At 38.9% G+C, this 16,770-nt stretch overlaps 1 protein-coding gene across 3 annotated transcripts in view; it reads left to right on the forward strand.

The window, feature by feature from the left end:
- Positions 1-16,609, forward strand: part of HEATR1 (HEAT repeat containing 1) — a 45,400-nt gene extending 28,791 nt beyond the window's left edge. For all 3 annotated transcript variants that reach the window (XM_072755911.1, XM_026008730.2, XM_072755912.1), the window contains 17 exons: positions 145-273; positions 2,268-2,498; positions 3,246-3,372; positions 4,584-4,744; positions 7,687-7,733; positions 7,843-7,966; positions 8,753-8,893; positions 9,390-9,676; positions 10,332-10,482; positions 11,410-11,568; positions 11,733-11,867; positions 12,022-12,126; positions 12,211-12,379; positions 12,880-13,034; positions 13,543-13,701; positions 15,264-15,372; positions 16,307-16,609. In XM_072755911.1, the coding sequence (XP_072612012.1) occupies positions 145-273; positions 2,268-2,498; positions 3,246-3,372; positions 4,584-4,744; positions 7,687-7,733; positions 7,843-7,966; positions 8,753-8,893; positions 9,390-9,676; positions 10,332-10,482; positions 11,410-11,568; positions 11,733-11,867; positions 12,022-12,126; positions 12,211-12,379; positions 12,880-13,034; positions 13,543-13,701; positions 15,264-15,372; positions 16,307-16,395 (2,478 nt within the window). In that variant the 3' untranslated portion in view covers positions 16,396-16,609. The remainder of the gene's footprint in view (positions 1-144; positions 274-2,267; positions 2,499-3,245; positions 3,373-4,583; positions 4,745-7,686; positions 7,734-7,842; positions 7,967-8,752; positions 8,894-9,389; positions 9,677-10,331; positions 10,483-11,409; positions 11,569-11,732; positions 11,868-12,021; positions 12,127-12,210; positions 12,380-12,879; positions 13,035-13,542; positions 13,702-15,263; positions 15,373-16,306) is intronic.
- The last annotated feature ends 161 nt before the right edge of the window (positions 16,610-16,770 follow it).

Here is a 16,770-nt window from a genome sequence, read left to right on the forward strand (position 1 = left end):
CATTTCTTTGTCTTTGAAGATATGTCTTTGGATCCTTTGCCCATTTTTAAATGGGATTATTTCTTTTATTGCTGAGTTATAATGAATCATTGATAATTTAGTGTGCTCAAAATAGAAAATGTTGAAAAATGTGTTTTCTTTCAGGATAAAGTTCTACACAATATCATGTCTATTTTTACATTTATGGGAGCCAATGTCATGCGCCTAGATGATACTTACAGTTTTCAAGTTATTAACAAGACTGTGAAAATGGTTATTCCAGCACTTATTCAGGTAACCTGTCTTTATACCATCATTAGGGGTTTTTTGTTTTTTTTAAAGTAGGCTCCACAACCAATGTGGAGCCCAGTGCTGGGCTTGAACTCACAATCCTGATATCCAGACCTGAGCTGAAATCAAGAGTTGGACACTTAACCTCCTGAGCCACCCAGAACCGCCCGCCTCCCCAGTATTTTTTGTTTTTTTTAATCTTAAAATGTTTATGTAGTGTGAAACTTTAGTAGTAAATAAGTGACGTTAAAAGCCTTTGTGAAATGCTCAGGTATTTGGGCTTCTTAAATTTCAGAATAGTGAAGCTAAGAATTAGTCTTAGTAACAATGTCCTTTCCAAAAATATGAATCAACATGTATAGCTGGTTATGCTGTGCTAAAAGGCTGTAACTATACGTGTTTTAATGTTACTCTGACAGTGAATTTAAGTTTGCTATATATTTCAAGACATTGCAGTTGGATAATAAATACCCTTATTCAGGTCAATGAAGATAGGACATTTTATTTTATTTTATTTACTTATTTTTTTAAAATTTTTATTTATTCATGAGAGACACACACAGAGAGAGAGGCAGAGACACAGGCAGAGGGAGAAGCAGACTCTATGCAGGGAGCCTGATTTGGGACTTGATCCTGGGTCTCCAGGATCAGGCCCTGGGCTGAAGGTGGCGCTAAACTGCTGAGCCACCTGGGCTGCCTGAAGGTAAGACATTGTAGAGCTAGAGTGGCAAATTTGTTAATATACAATTCAACAAACATTTTCCAAGTGTTCTCTAGGAGCCATGTACTCAGAGATGATTGAGTCTCTGCCAGTAAGGCTGAACCATTTGAAACTAAAAAGCAGCCTTGAAGATGAAAGAGCTTGGTTATCTGCTTGAGTCTTCTGTTTACCACTACCTGTTGTTCATGTCTTCCTCACATTATTGACCATTCCAGGGATTACCATCAGTACCATATCCTTTTAATCTTGGTATTAGGTTGATATTTTCTGTGTCCAACAAGTTGGCAAATACAGGACACAGATATAAAAAGGAAAATAACTGTATTCATCAGTATCATATATGCCAGTTGAATAGGTCAGTGCTGGAAGAGTTCAGAATAAAGGCAGTATGTATGGGCCAGGAGGACCACAGAGTTTCATAAGAAATAGAATTTGAGGGATGCCTGGGTGGCTCAGCGGTTGAGCACCTGCCCCTGGCTCAGGGCGTGATCTGTGGTCTCAGGATCGAGTCCCACATCAGGTTCCCTGCCTGGAGCCTGCTTCTCCCTCTGCCTACGCCTCTGCCTTTCTCTCTCTGTGTCTTTCATGAATAAATAAATAAAATCTTTAAAAAGAAAAAAAAGAAATAGAATTTGAATGGATATGAGTAAGGACAGGATTTGCTTGATTATATGGCAGGGTCTGGGAGTGTGGACAGTGTGTGTGTGAAGAATGTAATATGGATGGATTTGTGGAGTGCAAAGCGCTAAGACATGGAGAAGCAGAGGGTATTGGTTCGTTCCATTCTTTCATTCAACAGCTGTTGTTGGAGTATTAGTACCAGAGTTAAGTAGTTTGAATGTTATTCTGAAAGCATCAGGGAGCTGTTAGCCGTTTCTGTGTTCTGCTTTTGTAGATTATACCCATTCTTCTCAGGCCTTGATTTGCGCAGGCTCCCAGCTGGCCTGAGAGCAAACTTGGTATAAGTGCCACATACTTGGCATCTACCATTCCGTACCTCCTGTTGCTATCTTTTCCCATGTGAATCTTGTTCATACAGATGATAAATCTTCTTTGTGGCCAGGCTCCCATCCTAGACTTTGTATTCCCCTTGGGGCCACACAGTACCTGGGGCATAATCTATACTTATTGAGTATTTACTGATAGATTTTTGATTATTCAAATTCTTTTGATGACTTTTTGGAGGCACATATGAATACCTTTCCGTGTCCACCTAAAAGCTTCTTTGTGAAGGGTTATTTGCTCCTACTCACTGTCCCTGCTTGCTATTCTGCAGTCCGACGGTGGAGACTTTGTAGAAGTCACAAGAAACGTGGAAGGTGTCGTGGTGAAAATCATTAACGTCTTTGTGGATGCACTTCCACACGTTCCAGAGCACAGGCGCCTGCCCATCCTTGTTCAACTTGTTGATACGTTAGGTGCAGAAAGATTCCTCTGGATTCTCCTTGTTCTGCTTTTTGAACAGTATGTCACTAAGACAGTGCTGGTGGCTGCCTATGGAGAAAAGGTCAGTGGATAAGACAGGGTGATTAGAAGGAAATGTTGATGTTTCACACACATTTTGTGATACTTTCTGGTTTATGTGTGGGGCAGTGATGCTCATGTCTGTCATTTAACAGTACTTGCTCAGAACTGTTTTTAAGGATATTTTTGACGTTCTTTACAATTGCTTTCAGAGCCTGTGGCACTCTGAATATTCTCAGTAGCAACAGATCACTTTCTGTGGGTGATCTGACTTTTCTGGGAACTAGTCTGTAGTGCATGCTAACTGGTTCTGTTTAAGCCTAACATAGTACAGCTGTAAAGTGATTAAACTATGTTTCTTGAAAATGGTTTTGCAGGCTTTTTGTGGGGGAAGGGAGGAGTGTCAGTATCATTAAAATTGTTCCAACACTGATGATTGTTTTAAAGAGCCCTATTTGGAAAGATGAGGGCAGAACTAATGGGTCAAAAAATGTCTTTTTAGACATAGGATTTGGGAGTAGATCTAGACTTACTCTAAGGGGCACATTGAGTTCTGCTAGAAATTGCAATGCAGATGATCCTAGAATTATGCCCACATAATTCTCATAAATTGGCTTTTTTAGGTAAGACACTCAGTAACTCATTCATCTACTGATACACATGACTGTAAGGAACAATATGTAATGCCTCTGCATGCTAAGAAATATTTTTAAAACATTTCTTTAATTTGTAGTTATTAATATAAATTTGATAGGTGTGGTTTTATTACCTATATTTCTTTTCTATACAGGATGCTATTTTAGAGGCAGACACTGAATTTTGGATTTCAGTCTGTTGTGAATTCAGTGTCCAACACCAGATACAAAGCTTGATGAATATTCTCCAGTACTTAATAAAGCTGCCAGAGGAAAAAGAAGGTAAGCATAATCAGGTGTTAGTTATTGTTTAATCTGAAAGCTCAAGAGAAGCAGAAGACCATGCAGGTTATCCTTGGAGCACATAATACAGCTTTAGAAGGGTTTTTTGTAAGTAGCTTAATAATTTTTAATTTAAGTGTATGATTGTGTGTTTTCCCAAATCCTTATGGAAAATAGAAAGTAGGACTTCTGTTTGCCTCTCCTCACACATTGGCTTTCATTCTTCTCTGTTTTTGTGCGGATATGTTGGCCGTGGAGTGTTCACAGGTGTACATTGTGAATTATAGTAAAATGACAGCAATTAGCAGGAACTTACTAGCTGTCTCTTCCTACTAAAATATTTGTGAAGACACTTACAGGAAGAAAAAAAAAACAGGTAACACAACTTTGGTGACTAAATATTAAAATTTTATTGTATATGTGAGTCTTGAAAAAAATTCCATTCATGGCAGTACCAATGAGACTGGTTTGAGAAAGGGTTTGATGTGTTCGTAGTTCTCTGTTCTTTGAAACAGAGCAGCAGGAAGCATCGGAAGGAAGATACTAAGGGCTTCATGGGGACTGTTTTCTGGATGGCTAGCTGTTTTGGCCAGGCAGCAGCTTGTCTGATCCTATGGTCTGCTTGGGTCTGGCAGGGCAGACCAGCCTGGAAAGCTATATGTAGTGACCTATTTATGAAGGAAGTCTTCAGTTTGAGTCACTCTCCAGCACAGCGTTTTCTAAGTGGCCCACTGAACTCCCAGTTACTGCACCTTTATATTAGAAACCCCTTTATATTAGATAAATTTGGATAAGAGAATCTGCAAAGTTTTAGGACATACATCTATGAACTTTTAAACATTGAAGGCTAGAGATGACCCTCCTTCAGTCTGTTGTGGGCCACCAAATCAATACCTCTTAGGCTTCCGGATTAGGGATGGAGGCAACATTTCAAGATACCTTTTGTAATACCTTTTTCTTTCATTTGCTTGTCTCAGTTGCCCTGGTCTTTTTCTGTTTTGTTTTTGTCTTATATGCTCTCTTCTTGGGGCTCTTGGATATTTTGTCAATAAATACACATCTTTCACTAATTCAGAAGGGGAGGAAATGGCTGTGACAGATTCACCAATTCCTCTCAGAAAATTATATCCCATGTACCATGCTCATTATATCTTTTCTAAAGATTCCACTTGAAGATGAGTGAGGTCACTTGTCTTATTGTTCTTTTTCAGAAGCTGTTCCCAAAGCGGTATCAACTAAAAGTGAATCACAAGAACAAATGCTACAGATTTTTAACATAGACACTCACACTAACAAGCAACTGCGGCATTTGAAGTTTTTGTCAGTGTCCTTCATGTCTCAGCTCCTGGCTTCCAGCCATTTTATCAGAAAGGTGATGTGTTCTTTAAATGTATTTATGATAAAATTATTTTTTCTGAAGGGAACTATCTTTTAAATTAGTAAAAAAGAGATTGGCAAATATAAAAACATGAGGCTAGTCTTTAAAGATAATAGGAAGAAAATGGTAGAATTTACCATAAACTGGTGTGATCTGTTTAGGTTGTACATATATATATAAATCCTTCGACTATTTCCATTCTCAAGTTGTACACAGGTATACCTTGTTTTACTGTACTTCTCAGATGGTGTGTGGGTTTTTTTTTGTTTTGTTTTGTTTTTTTACAAATTGTAGGCTTGTGGCATCACACAAGTCTCCCAGCACCATTTTTCCAACAGCAATTGATCACTTCATGTCTCACATTTTGGTAGTTCTCACAGTATTTCAAACTTTTTCATTCTATTTGTTATGGTGATCTGTGATAAATGATTATGACTTGCTGAGAGCTCAGATGATGGTTAGCATATTTTAGCAATAAGGTATTTTTTTTAAAGTATGTATTTTTTTTTAGATATAACACTTTTGCACATGTAATAGACTACAGTTAGCATAAATATAACTTCTATATGCATTGGGAAACTAGAAAATTCATTTGACTCACTTTATTGTGTACTTTACAGTGGTGGTCTAGAACTGAACTCTCTGTATCTCTGAGGTATGCCTGCATACCCAACAGAAATATATGAGCATATATTTAGCACACATGTTAAGACACATTGATAAGAACACATAATAGTAATATTTGTGGTAGCCTAGAATTGGAAACAACCCAGGTGTCTGTCAGCAGTGGAGTGGATAAAGTGTCTGTCATCATAAATGGACATGAGTGAATCTGATAAAGATAATGTTAAAAGAAAGCAGGCGGACACAAAAGAATATACCTTAATTCCAGTTGTATAAAGTTTAAAGACAGGCAAAACAAATCTGTGGTTTTAGAAGTAAGGACAGTGTTTACCTTTGGGAAGGAAGAAAAGGGTAGTAATGGGGGTCAAATAGAGGAAGGATTCTGAAGTGTGTAATTATAGGCTCTTTCTTTACCTGCATACAATAAGTTTCTATACATGTGATTTATATGCTTTCCTGTTTGTGTGTTAACCTTTACACACAGAGAGGAAGAAGGAAATACAGAAACAAAACAAAGAGAAGGAAGAATTGGGAACATCAGAGTGTTTGAACATTAGAAAGTCTGTTCTGTGTCTACTGCATGAGCAGGTCAACGGGGAAACCATATGATAATTTAAGTATTTATAGAGAAATAATTCGATGAATTCAATACTTATTTATGATTTAAGAAAAAATCCTCTTAGCATCTAAGATGGATGGGAATTTCCTTGGTCTAAGGAAGATACCAGAAACTGGTTTATTTCACACTTCATAATGAGACAGACATTATAAAGTCCAGAACAAAGATGTCCTGTCGTGTTGCTGTTTCTGTTGAGCAAAAGAATGAAGTGTAAGAAAACTCCTAGAACTAATAATTAGTTTTGCAAGCTTGCTTGATAGGGATTAGTGTGGACAGTGCTCCATATCAGCTTGCCAAGGACAGTGGTGGTGTAAGAGCAGTTAGATGGGTCAGTATTACTGAAGTCTGTCTGGACACACACCTATGTGCATGTAAGAAATGTGGTAATGTGGCAGTGGCATTAGAGAGTAGTTGGAGAAAGAGAACTGTCCAATAACTAGAACTGGCATGATTTGCTTTCCATTTGGGGAAAGAAGACTGATCTCACACTGTACACAAAAGACAATTTTAGGTAGATTAAAAATGTATTTCAGTGTGAAAAGGAACACTTAGAAGAAAATAACATTTTGACCAGAGATTAGTGAAGAATTTCTTTAAAAGTTCAGTTCAACAAAAAGCCACCATAAACAAAAGGAAAAGAAAGCCACAGACATAAAATAATTAGTTGATAAATTCAGTTCCTATTAGAACATCTAGCAGAGAACATGAATTCACTAAAGAGGAATCACAAATGGCCAATTAATATACAACAAAATAACCTTCCCTAGCAAGGAAATTGCAGATCAAGTGGGATGCCACTATGATGTCCATCAAACTGGCAAAAATTTAAAAGCTCTTAATACCAAGAAGTGTCAAGGCTGTGGGGACACAGTTATTTGTGTCCACAGAAATGGATAATGTCTCCAGATAGCCACTTGAGAAAGCAGTCTCCAGTCCAATCAGAGACGCACATCTCTTCTGATCTAGCCCTTCTCTTTCTTGGGTATATGCTCTACAGAAACGTGCCTGTTTGTTCAAGGACACATACAAAAACTTTTTTTTTTTTTTTTTTTTTTTTTTACCATTCTTACTAACAGAAGAAATGGACATAAACAAAACCTCCACAGTGAACAGAGGTGGATGAGCAGGTCAGCCACAGTGTGTTCTGTGGCTATGTGCAGGAAGCACAGAGTGCAGTTAAATGAGCACTAAGTTGACATGAATCCCCAAAGACAGACCTCAGAACTCCCATGTTCCAGAAAAGCATGTTGCTAACTGCTGTGTACTCTGACAACATTTAATGGCAGGTTCAAGTATGTGAGGCTGGGGGTACCAGAAGAAGGAAAGAGGGAGAGATACATAGGGGGCTACACCTGTGTCTATAGTGTTTCATGTCTTAAAATTAGCTAAGAGCTAAGGGAAGCGCTTCATAAGATTAGTGAGTAAATGAGTATAGATAGCTGTATTTTTCTGAATCTTTGTAGTGCTTTACAGATGTCAGAAGTATCTATAGAGTTATCATTAACATGGATAGAAGAATTAAACTAAGGGGAATGGAGTTGCTACAATATGGTGGGGACGAACTGAACCTGATTAAATTGTAATGTCAGAAACAGCCCCTAAGAAGTTTGAATTGAATTGTCTTAGCTGAGTTTCACTGCACCTACCATTACTAGCTTTCATACTGTTCTAATGACTTTTTTTTATAAATTAGATGGTTGAAAGTGGTGGTCCTCAGGTTTTAAAAGGCCTTGAACAGAGGTATGTTACTTTTTTTTTTTTTTTTTGACTTGAAAATAATTTCCAACTTTCTATCAAAAAGCTGGAAGAATAGTGCACAAAACTCTCATGTGGATCTCCTTTGTTTTAGGTTACTAGAAACCGTTCTTGGCTATATTAACACAGTAGCACAGTCTGTGGAGAAAAATGCAGACAAGCTAACTGTGAAGTTTTGGCGGGCACTGCTGAGTAAAGCTTACGACATGTTAGATAAGGTACGCTTTCATTTCCCCCCAGCCACTGTGTTTATGTCATTGTGGAACTATTTGACATATAAAGTTTTACTTTAAGAATAAACTTAGCAATAGGCTTTTCTTAATATAATGTTGCTCACGTTTTTTTCTTGGAAAGAATTTTTTGATGGCTAGAAAGAAATTCATCTGAAAAATGATTGTTTCCCTACCAGTTATAAGTGCATGTGCCTTTGTAAATATACTTTATTAAATAGTCAGTGGTGGGATCCCTGGGTGGCGCAGCGGTTTGGCGCCTGCCTTTGGCCCAGGGCGCGATCCTGGAGACCCGGGATCGAATCCCACGTCGGGCTCCCGGTGCATGGAGCCTGCTTCTCCCTCCGCCTGTGTCTCTGCCTCTCTCTCTCTCTCTCTGTGACTATCATAAATAAATAAAAGTTAAAAAAAAAAAAAAAGTCAGTGGTCTAATACTGTATTATGTTCTACTTTATTCAAGTGGAATAAGAGAAAAATACCTCTTTAGGTAGAGTACATGGGATATTAGAAATATCACTGGCCTTGACATTTGAATTGCTGTTTGAAATCTAGCTACAAAGCAGTTCACTTACTCAGCATCAGGTTTTTTGGCTTTTTTCTTTTTTAAGTGAACGTGATTAGTAATGCCTACCTGAAAGATTAGTGTTTTAAGAAATAAAAGGACCTCAAAATGCCTGGAACCTACAACCTATGCAGTGAATAGAAATCTGTCTTAATCTGAATGGATCTTCCTTTTTAAAAAATTTTTTTGTTCAATGTGAAACTGCTGTGTAGGTCAATGCCTTGCTGCCCACAGAGACATTCATTGCTGTGATCAAAGGACTGCTGGGTAACCCACTGCCATCTGTCCGCCGGAAAGCATTGGATCTTTTGAACAATAAGCTACAGCAGAATACGTCCTGGAAAAAGAAAATTGTAAGTGAAGACTGTGTGTCAGACCCGTTTACCATTCTTTGCTTTATCAAAGAGCTGCATTTAACTCCCTTAAGTTTGTCCAGTGGGATAATTTAAGTAAGTATATCATTATCTAAATATAATGCCATGAGGTGTGTTTCTAAAATGTGATGTTAATTCAAATGGGAATTGTGATAAGAGTTCTTAGAATGGAATCTCAGCCTAATGAAATTCTTGATAATATGGACCATATGTTGTCTTAGCTGCAGCATAATTTTAATCTTTTACTCCAGACGGGTAGGGTACTTTATATAAATGTCCAAAATTGGTCACAAGCACAATACACTGGCTTGGTGGTAAACAGATGGGGAGACGGTTGCTTGTGTGTAATTGTGTGGCATAGGACCTTTGGTCTGATTTCCATTTAGGCAGTCTCAAACTGTGAAAATGGAAAAGTGAACCAGTATTTTTTTTTTTGGAGCTTTAATCATTTGAAAATTTTGGCTGATCTTTTCAGGTTTATCGTTTCCTGAAATTGGTTCCAGTCCTTTTGGCCATTGTACAGCATAAAAAGATGGTAGAAGAACAAGCAATAAACAGACAGACAGCATTGTATACCCTGAAGCTTTTATGCAAGAATTTTGGTGCAGAAAATCCAGGGCATTTTGTCCCGGTGCTGAATGCTGCTGTGAAACTAATTGCACCCGAAACAAAGGAAGAGAAGAATGTCTTGGGAAGTGCCCTGCTGTGCGTGGCAGAGGTGGCCTCCACCCTGGAAGCGCTGGCCATCCCTCAGCTTCCCAGGTATGCTGACTGGGACCTGGGACCAGAACCATCAAGTTGGGTGTCTGGTACAAATTGAAAAATAATACCTTAACAACTTTTTTGCTTCTAAGTAGAAGTTGCAAAAGATTAGATTTGTTAAAGATGTGATCTTCAAGCTAAAACCCACAACATTATCATTTCCCTTTATGTTTGTTGTGCCCCTGTTTGCACTCCACTTTGGCCAGCTATAACTGGGAAGTGATAGGTGAAGCCTCTCTAGAGGGGCTCAGCTGTTTGGGCAAAAGCTTATGCTCCTGACTTTCTCCTTGGCTTTGGGATTGATTAGCTGTGCAGCCCTGGCAGGTTACTTTGTCTGTTAGAGCTTTGCCGTCTCTGACACCAAGAGAATACCCACTGCGTGGGAATCTGGGGGGGTGCCATGCATGCGAGATTTTTCACACAGTGCCTGACACGTAGCAAGTATTAGATTGAAGACCTTGGTACTTTTAAAAACGACTGCACGACTGGGTATCAGGAGATTTCTTGCTCTTAGTGTCATAAAATGTGTTGACACCGTTTTGTAGGCTGTTACCATGGAGTGATGTGGCAGGCACAGTTTGGATTTTTTTCATGACTTTTCCATTCTCTGTCTCTTCTTAATTGTTACTCGATACCTCTTGTTCCTTAATTCTAGCCTGATGCCGTCATTGCTGACAAGAATGAAGAACACCAGCGAGCTGCTCTCTGGTGAGGTCTATCTGCTCAGTGCTCTGGCAGCCCTGCATAAGGTTGTGGAGACCCTCCCACACTTCATCAGCCCTTACCTGGAAGGGGTCCTGTCTCAGGTGAGCACAGTGACCTCAGCATCGTTATGGGGGTGGGGGGGGAGTTGGAGATCTGATGATTTTACTTGTTTTTTAAGTTTTCAGTTTCTGTTTGGCAAGAAGGTTTTTATTTCTGAAAAGCTATCTTGCTTTTTAGTAAAAACATGTGCCTTTCTCTCTCCTATCCTCCCACCTGCTTGATTCTGACATCAGTATGGTTATTGCTTTCTTCTAAGGCTCATCTCTTTTTTGATTTTTATAAAATGTCTTTGCCTTTCTTCTTCCCCTCCCCTCCTTGAGATTTTTGGCATTGGGCTGGTAGAGAGCTGCCTTTTATTACTTTTTGCAGAAACTAGTGTGCCCTGTTTGCTTCAACATGAAGGGATTTTTAATCCTAAGGTAACTTTTTGAGTAGAATTCTTGTATTGCAGTTCGGTGGATAGCTGGCAGACAGGCACTGGGCAAGTGGCATTTCTAACTGAAAATGCCCCAGAATGATCCTTGTTCTATTTTATCGGTCATTTGCCATTTATGAGGTTAGGAACCTTAACTGCCATGATGAAAATTATTTAGCTGATTCACACATTCTATAGCCAGGGCTTAAAAGTAGACATCTTACAGAAAAGGACCACTACATCTGAGGAGCTTTCTAGATTTTTTTTTTTAGTAAAAAAGAACTCGACTCTTCTTGTGGTCTCTGGATTCCTCTAAAAAAAGAAAAAGAAAAAAATCAGTCTGAATGTTCTGTGTCCTTTTGCCTTCTATCATTTACCTACATCCCTGACTCCCCCTTGGGAAAGAGGCATCTGTTCATTTTTATCTTCAGATGTTCAAGGATGGTTTTAAAAGGAATTCTGTGTGAAGCTGGCATCTGAATTGATTTCTGTAAGTGTTCAGATGATGTCAGTTCCCATACTGGCTTTGATCTTTCTTTTTATATTCCTGTAGGTGGTTCATTTGGAGAAAATCACTAGTGAAATGGGTTCTGCCTCACAAGCTAATGTCCGTGTCACATCCCTTAAGAAGACACTGGCTACCACACTCTCACCCCGAGTCTTACTGCCAGCAATCAATAAAACGTACAAGCAAATTGAGAAGAACTGGAAGGTTAGATCATACTGGGTTTTAGACTTTGGGGAAAGAAGATATGGTACTGAATTTTTTTTAAGTTTTCACTTAGCAGAGGATGGTTATTTAATTCCTTGATGATTGTATTAACGATCTATAAGAATATTAAAAATTGGCACATCTCTTTACTGTATTACTGGTAGAACCACATGGGTCCATTTATGAGCATCTTGCAAGAGCACATTGGGATCATGAAGAAGGAAGAGCTCACCTCCCATCAGTCTCAGCTAACCATATTTTTCTTGGAAGCCCTGGACTTCCGAGCACAGCATTCTGAAGTAAGCTTATTTCTACTTTCCCAAATTCTAAAGTTACCTACCTATTTAAGAACCAGAGAACAATCTAGCCATATAACCTGTTTTACTTCCAAAAGTTATTTAGAGCCAGATGTTGTTAGTAAACTGGCTAATAAGTCAGGTCTTTTGTTTTCAGAGTGATCTGGAAGAAATTGGAAAAACAGAAAATTTTATCATTGACTGTCTAGTAGCCATGGTTGTAAAACTTTCTGAAGTCACATTTAGGCCCCTTTTCTTCAAGGTAAGCTTGTTTCTTCCACATCTCCTTTGTACTCATATATAAATGTTACAATGTATGTAGAATAATACTGTTTTATCATTTCAGCTGTTTGATTGGGCTAAAACAGAGGATGCCCCTAAGGACAGACTATTGACGTTTTACAATTTGGCGGATTGCATTGCTGAAAAACTAAAAGGGCTTTTTACTCTGTTTGCTGGCCACTTGGTAAAGCCTTTTGCTGACACCTTGAACCAGGTGAACATCTCCAAAACAGGTTGGTAGCTGACTCCAGTTCAGTTGACAACTTCGCTTTGTTGTTCCTCACGCAGGGTACAGGAAGTATGGTAAGGATAAGGAAGGTGAAGTTTTTACTTCATAGTTGACAGGCATTGAAGTGTTTGTTTCAGGGTAATGAAAAATGCTATGATCCATTGACTAACTTGGGAGAACACAATACATGGGCATTACTGTCAGTTATTGAAACTAACTGTAAATTGTTCAGATTGGTATATTCCTTATGGCTGATGAACAGCTGACTTGACAGCCACTAATTGAACTTGGCAAACTAAGTGATCTTAACTGAGAATCTTAACTCTTAAAGGAGTCACTTATCTGAGCTATTCATGTGCCTTCATCCTGATTGATTTATGTACTGTTTTAGAAATACCCTTCTGTTTGTGGTGTTAAAAGTGATTTGAATGTAAACATTGGAGATTAAATTATGAAAATCAGTTGTGGTTTTTTTTTTTCCCTTTTACTCTCCCCTATCTACAGATGAAGCGTTTTTTGACTCTGACAATGACCCTGAAAAGTGCTGCTTGCTCTTACAGTTTATTTTGAACTGTTTGTATAAAATTTTCCTATTTGATACTCAGCATTTTATCAGTAAAGAGAGAGCAGAAGCCTTGATGATGCCCCTGGTGGACCAGGTAACCAAATAGAACTATCTTTTTTGACAAATGATGTGGAAACCACCGTCCCTATTAAAGTTTAGTAGATTTTATTTCTACTACAATTATAGCTGCTGGGTTTTCTTCTCCAGGCATTTTTTAATGAGATTTTTATTTCAAAATTGATTTTTCATTTTGAATGGATAGAACTTCTCTTCATAGTGTCGTGTACCAAGTTTTACTTTGAATTTTTCAGAATACGAGGTATCTTGGTTAGATTTTTAATTTTTAAATTTCTAAAATTAGATTTATCAAGAATGTTTTAGGACTTGGCTGCTCGATGGAAGAACTCCTCTCAGCTGTTCTGCTGCAGGGAAAGGAGTGATGCTAAGGGCTAGGAGAATCTGAGTTCCAAAAGGTAGTAAATTTGCTCTAGAGAGTACTAGAATTATGCCTTGTTTTTTGAGCCTGTTGCTGTCACATTGGGTATTTTTTCAAACCCAGAAAGGAGATTGGTTGCTCAAAGTCTTCATTTCCCTCTTCATAGCTGGAAAACAGGCTAGGAGGGGATGTGCACTTCCAGGAGCGAGTGACGAAGCACCTGATCCCCTGCATCGCGCAGTTTTCAGTGGCCATGGCAGATGACTCTCTTTGGAAACCACTGAACTACCAGATTTTGCTCAAGACGAGAGACTCTTCACCCAAGGTAGGAGCTTTGGTTGCCAAGTACCAAAGCTGTGTGTATTCACCATACAACCCAAGCAGTCTTAAAGCAGTCATGGATATAGGGCCATGGTAAACTGGTGGGACATGCTGCTTGTCTTGTAGAACTAGAGGTTGCTCTGTTCAATCTGAAGATTGAACCTGAGAATTTTTTTTTTTAAAGGGTATTTATAAATAATAGTTCTTTTCCAATCTCCACAGTGTATTAGACACAAGTACTAACATTTTCTAAATACTTTTAAATCTTGAAAAAACCTGAAGTAATTGTTTCTTAAGCACCATTTAAATGTCCTTGTGCTCCCAGAGACAATCTTTCAGTTTGTCCACAGAATGTTCCTCTGAGTTAGAGCAGTGTATTATCTCCATTGTAGATACCAGAATAACGCAAGATAAGTAGTGGCAGTTGCCGCTCAATGATGACATATGCGAGAATGTATAGAAGCTAAAACTCCATGTCTCAGTGTCATTGTTTTCAAACTGGTTAGCAGTGAATCACCATTTCTTTAATTATCATACAAGAGTCTTAGTGGATAAAACAGACCAAAGCAGAATTTTACTAAAAGATTTATTACTTGAACTTCATCATAACATTTATTAGGACAATGAGGCTATTTTCACAAACCCCTAAATTTTAAATTGCAGTTCTTGACAAAGTTCTAGCATTACATGTATTTTAATGTTTAGTTTTGATTGTACAACATCAAGAAAGTCTGGTTTGAACATAGGTAGTTACAGATGCTTTTTAAATAAGTTATTTTGCTGTATCCAAATATTTTTAAAATTATTTAAATTATTATTCCAAAACTGGAAATAGGACTAGTACAGCTTTGGTTTCAAAGTGAATCACTGATAGTGCCCAATAACTGCTTACATTCCTTGTCATAGATTAGTCATGTTGAGAGGTACCCAAACTTTTTTTAAGTTCCCAGACTAGGGGATCCCTGGGGGTGGCACAGTGGTTTGGCGCCTGCCTTTGGCCCAGGGCACGATCCTGGAGACCCGGGATCGAGTCCCACATCGGGCTCCCAGTGCATGGAGCCTGCTTCTCCTTCTGCCTATGTCTCTGCCTCTCTCTCTCTCTCTCTCTGTGACTATCATAAAATTAATTAAAAAAAAAAAAAAAAGTTCCCAGACTAGAACATCATAATACATTGTTTTTAATTCTCTACTGAGCATGAGACCAGAGCCAGTGCCCAAGCCCCTCACACAACTGTAGTAGTGACACAGAGTTCTGAGGGAGGGATCCTGTCTGAGGTGGCCAGGGATGCTTTTTGGCCAGGCTTGCATCATTTCTGATAGCCAGGTGAGCCAGCAAGTCCGGTGCACATAAATTTGGAATGACACACTTGAGTTTGTGTATAGCTTTTTTTTTTTTTTTTTTTTTTTTTTTTTTTTTTTTAAGGAAAATGTAGGAGTGGGTGGTGCAGTCAGGTTAAGCGTCTGACTTGGTTTCGGCTCAGGTCCTGATCAGGGTTATGAAACTGAGCCCCACATCAGGCACCGTGTTCAGTGTGGAGTCTGCTTAAGATTCTTTATCCCTTTCAGGTTCGATTTGCTGCTCTGATTACCGTGTTAGCACTGGCTGAAAAACTAAAGGAGAATTACATTGTCTTGCTACCAGAGTCCATTCCTTTCTTAGCTGAATTGATGGAAGGTAATTCCTAAACTACTAAGAAATAGAGTGAAATTCTGTGAAAATGTGCCCAGTGATAATGGAAATGTGGATAGTATATGACAAGCCTGGGGCTTCTGTACTCCACCTGCCCATATCTCCCTCTGCAGACACAGGAGGTTGAGTTCTTGTTGGGGAGTGGGAGGGTAGGTGACCACCCCAGGATTATTGAAACTTTGTTTACAGTGTAATCTTCACTACCTTTACTTTTGTGTTTATGATAGTAAAAACAAACTACAGTATTGTTTTTCATTAAATCTGTACATTTATATCCTTGAAAATTTTGTTCCCCAGACATTGGGTTATGGTAGCAGAATGTCTGGTGCCATTATAATTGCAGTAGATTAGCTGCCTGTTAATAATGACCAACATCAACTGTGCTCTGCATGGAGGATCTCATTTAATCCTCATGATGGGCTGTATGCCATTATCCTTGTTTTAATGAAGAAACTAGAGGATTAAATTGATAAAGTGAGTGTGACAGGTAGAAGCGGGGTTTGAATCCCGGTTCATGCAGTTCTGGATGTACCAACAAGTGCCACCATGTACCCTGAGAAAGAACAGCTCATCTGATGAAGCAGGGGTGATGGAGGCTGGTAGACAAACACTTTTTCATATTAATTGTTCACTGCTTTTCTAAAAGTACATTCATCTTGGTTTCTTACGTCCTGGAGGGGTATCACTAGGAATTTGGAATTTTCATTAGCAAACTGCTACTTTGGGGGCTCCAAGTCAAAGACTAAGAAGGGAACAAAGGAAGGGGCCATCCAGAGGAGGGGTTCTATGATGCTCTCTGCAGCACTGATGGGTTTCATCGCCCTCTTTTGACTGAATAATGGCCAGAGAATGGAAGACATGAAGAATTAGACTAATGATAATTGAAGCAGAAGATTCAGTTTATATTTTTGTTTTTCAGATGAATGTGAAGAAGTAGAACATCAGTGCCAAAAGACTATTCAGCAACTGGAAGCTGTACTGGGAGAACCACTCCAGAGCTACTTCTAAAACTTTGGGGTGTTGGTGTTTCTTACTCTGTTCAGAGGTCAGATTTACTTTTCATATTTTTATTTTGGGTGTGGTACCATATTACTTTTGGTACCCTGTCACCTGTCTAGGCTCCTTTATGAAAGTCCCACCTGGTTTGTACTACTATAGAAGCCTCCCCTGCCACTTGTACAGAATTGTAATAAGAATAAATGATACCTGCTATTTTTATACAGACTGCTGTGTTTGTTTAAACATTTGTTATAGGGCAGCCCCAGTGGCGGAGCGCTTTAGTGTCGCCTGCAGCCCGGGGTGTGATCCTGGAGACCCAGGATCGAGTCCCCCGTCGGGCTCCCTTGCATGGAGCCTGCTTTTCCTTCTGCCTGTGTCTCTGCC

The sequence above is a fragment of the Vulpes vulpes genome, chromosome 4 (assembly GCF_048418805.1).
Source record: "Vulpes vulpes isolate BD-2025 chromosome 4, VulVul3, whole genome shotgun sequence".
In the NCBI taxonomy this organism is placed as follows: Eukaryota; Metazoa; Chordata; class Mammalia; order Carnivora; family Canidae; genus Vulpes; species Vulpes vulpes.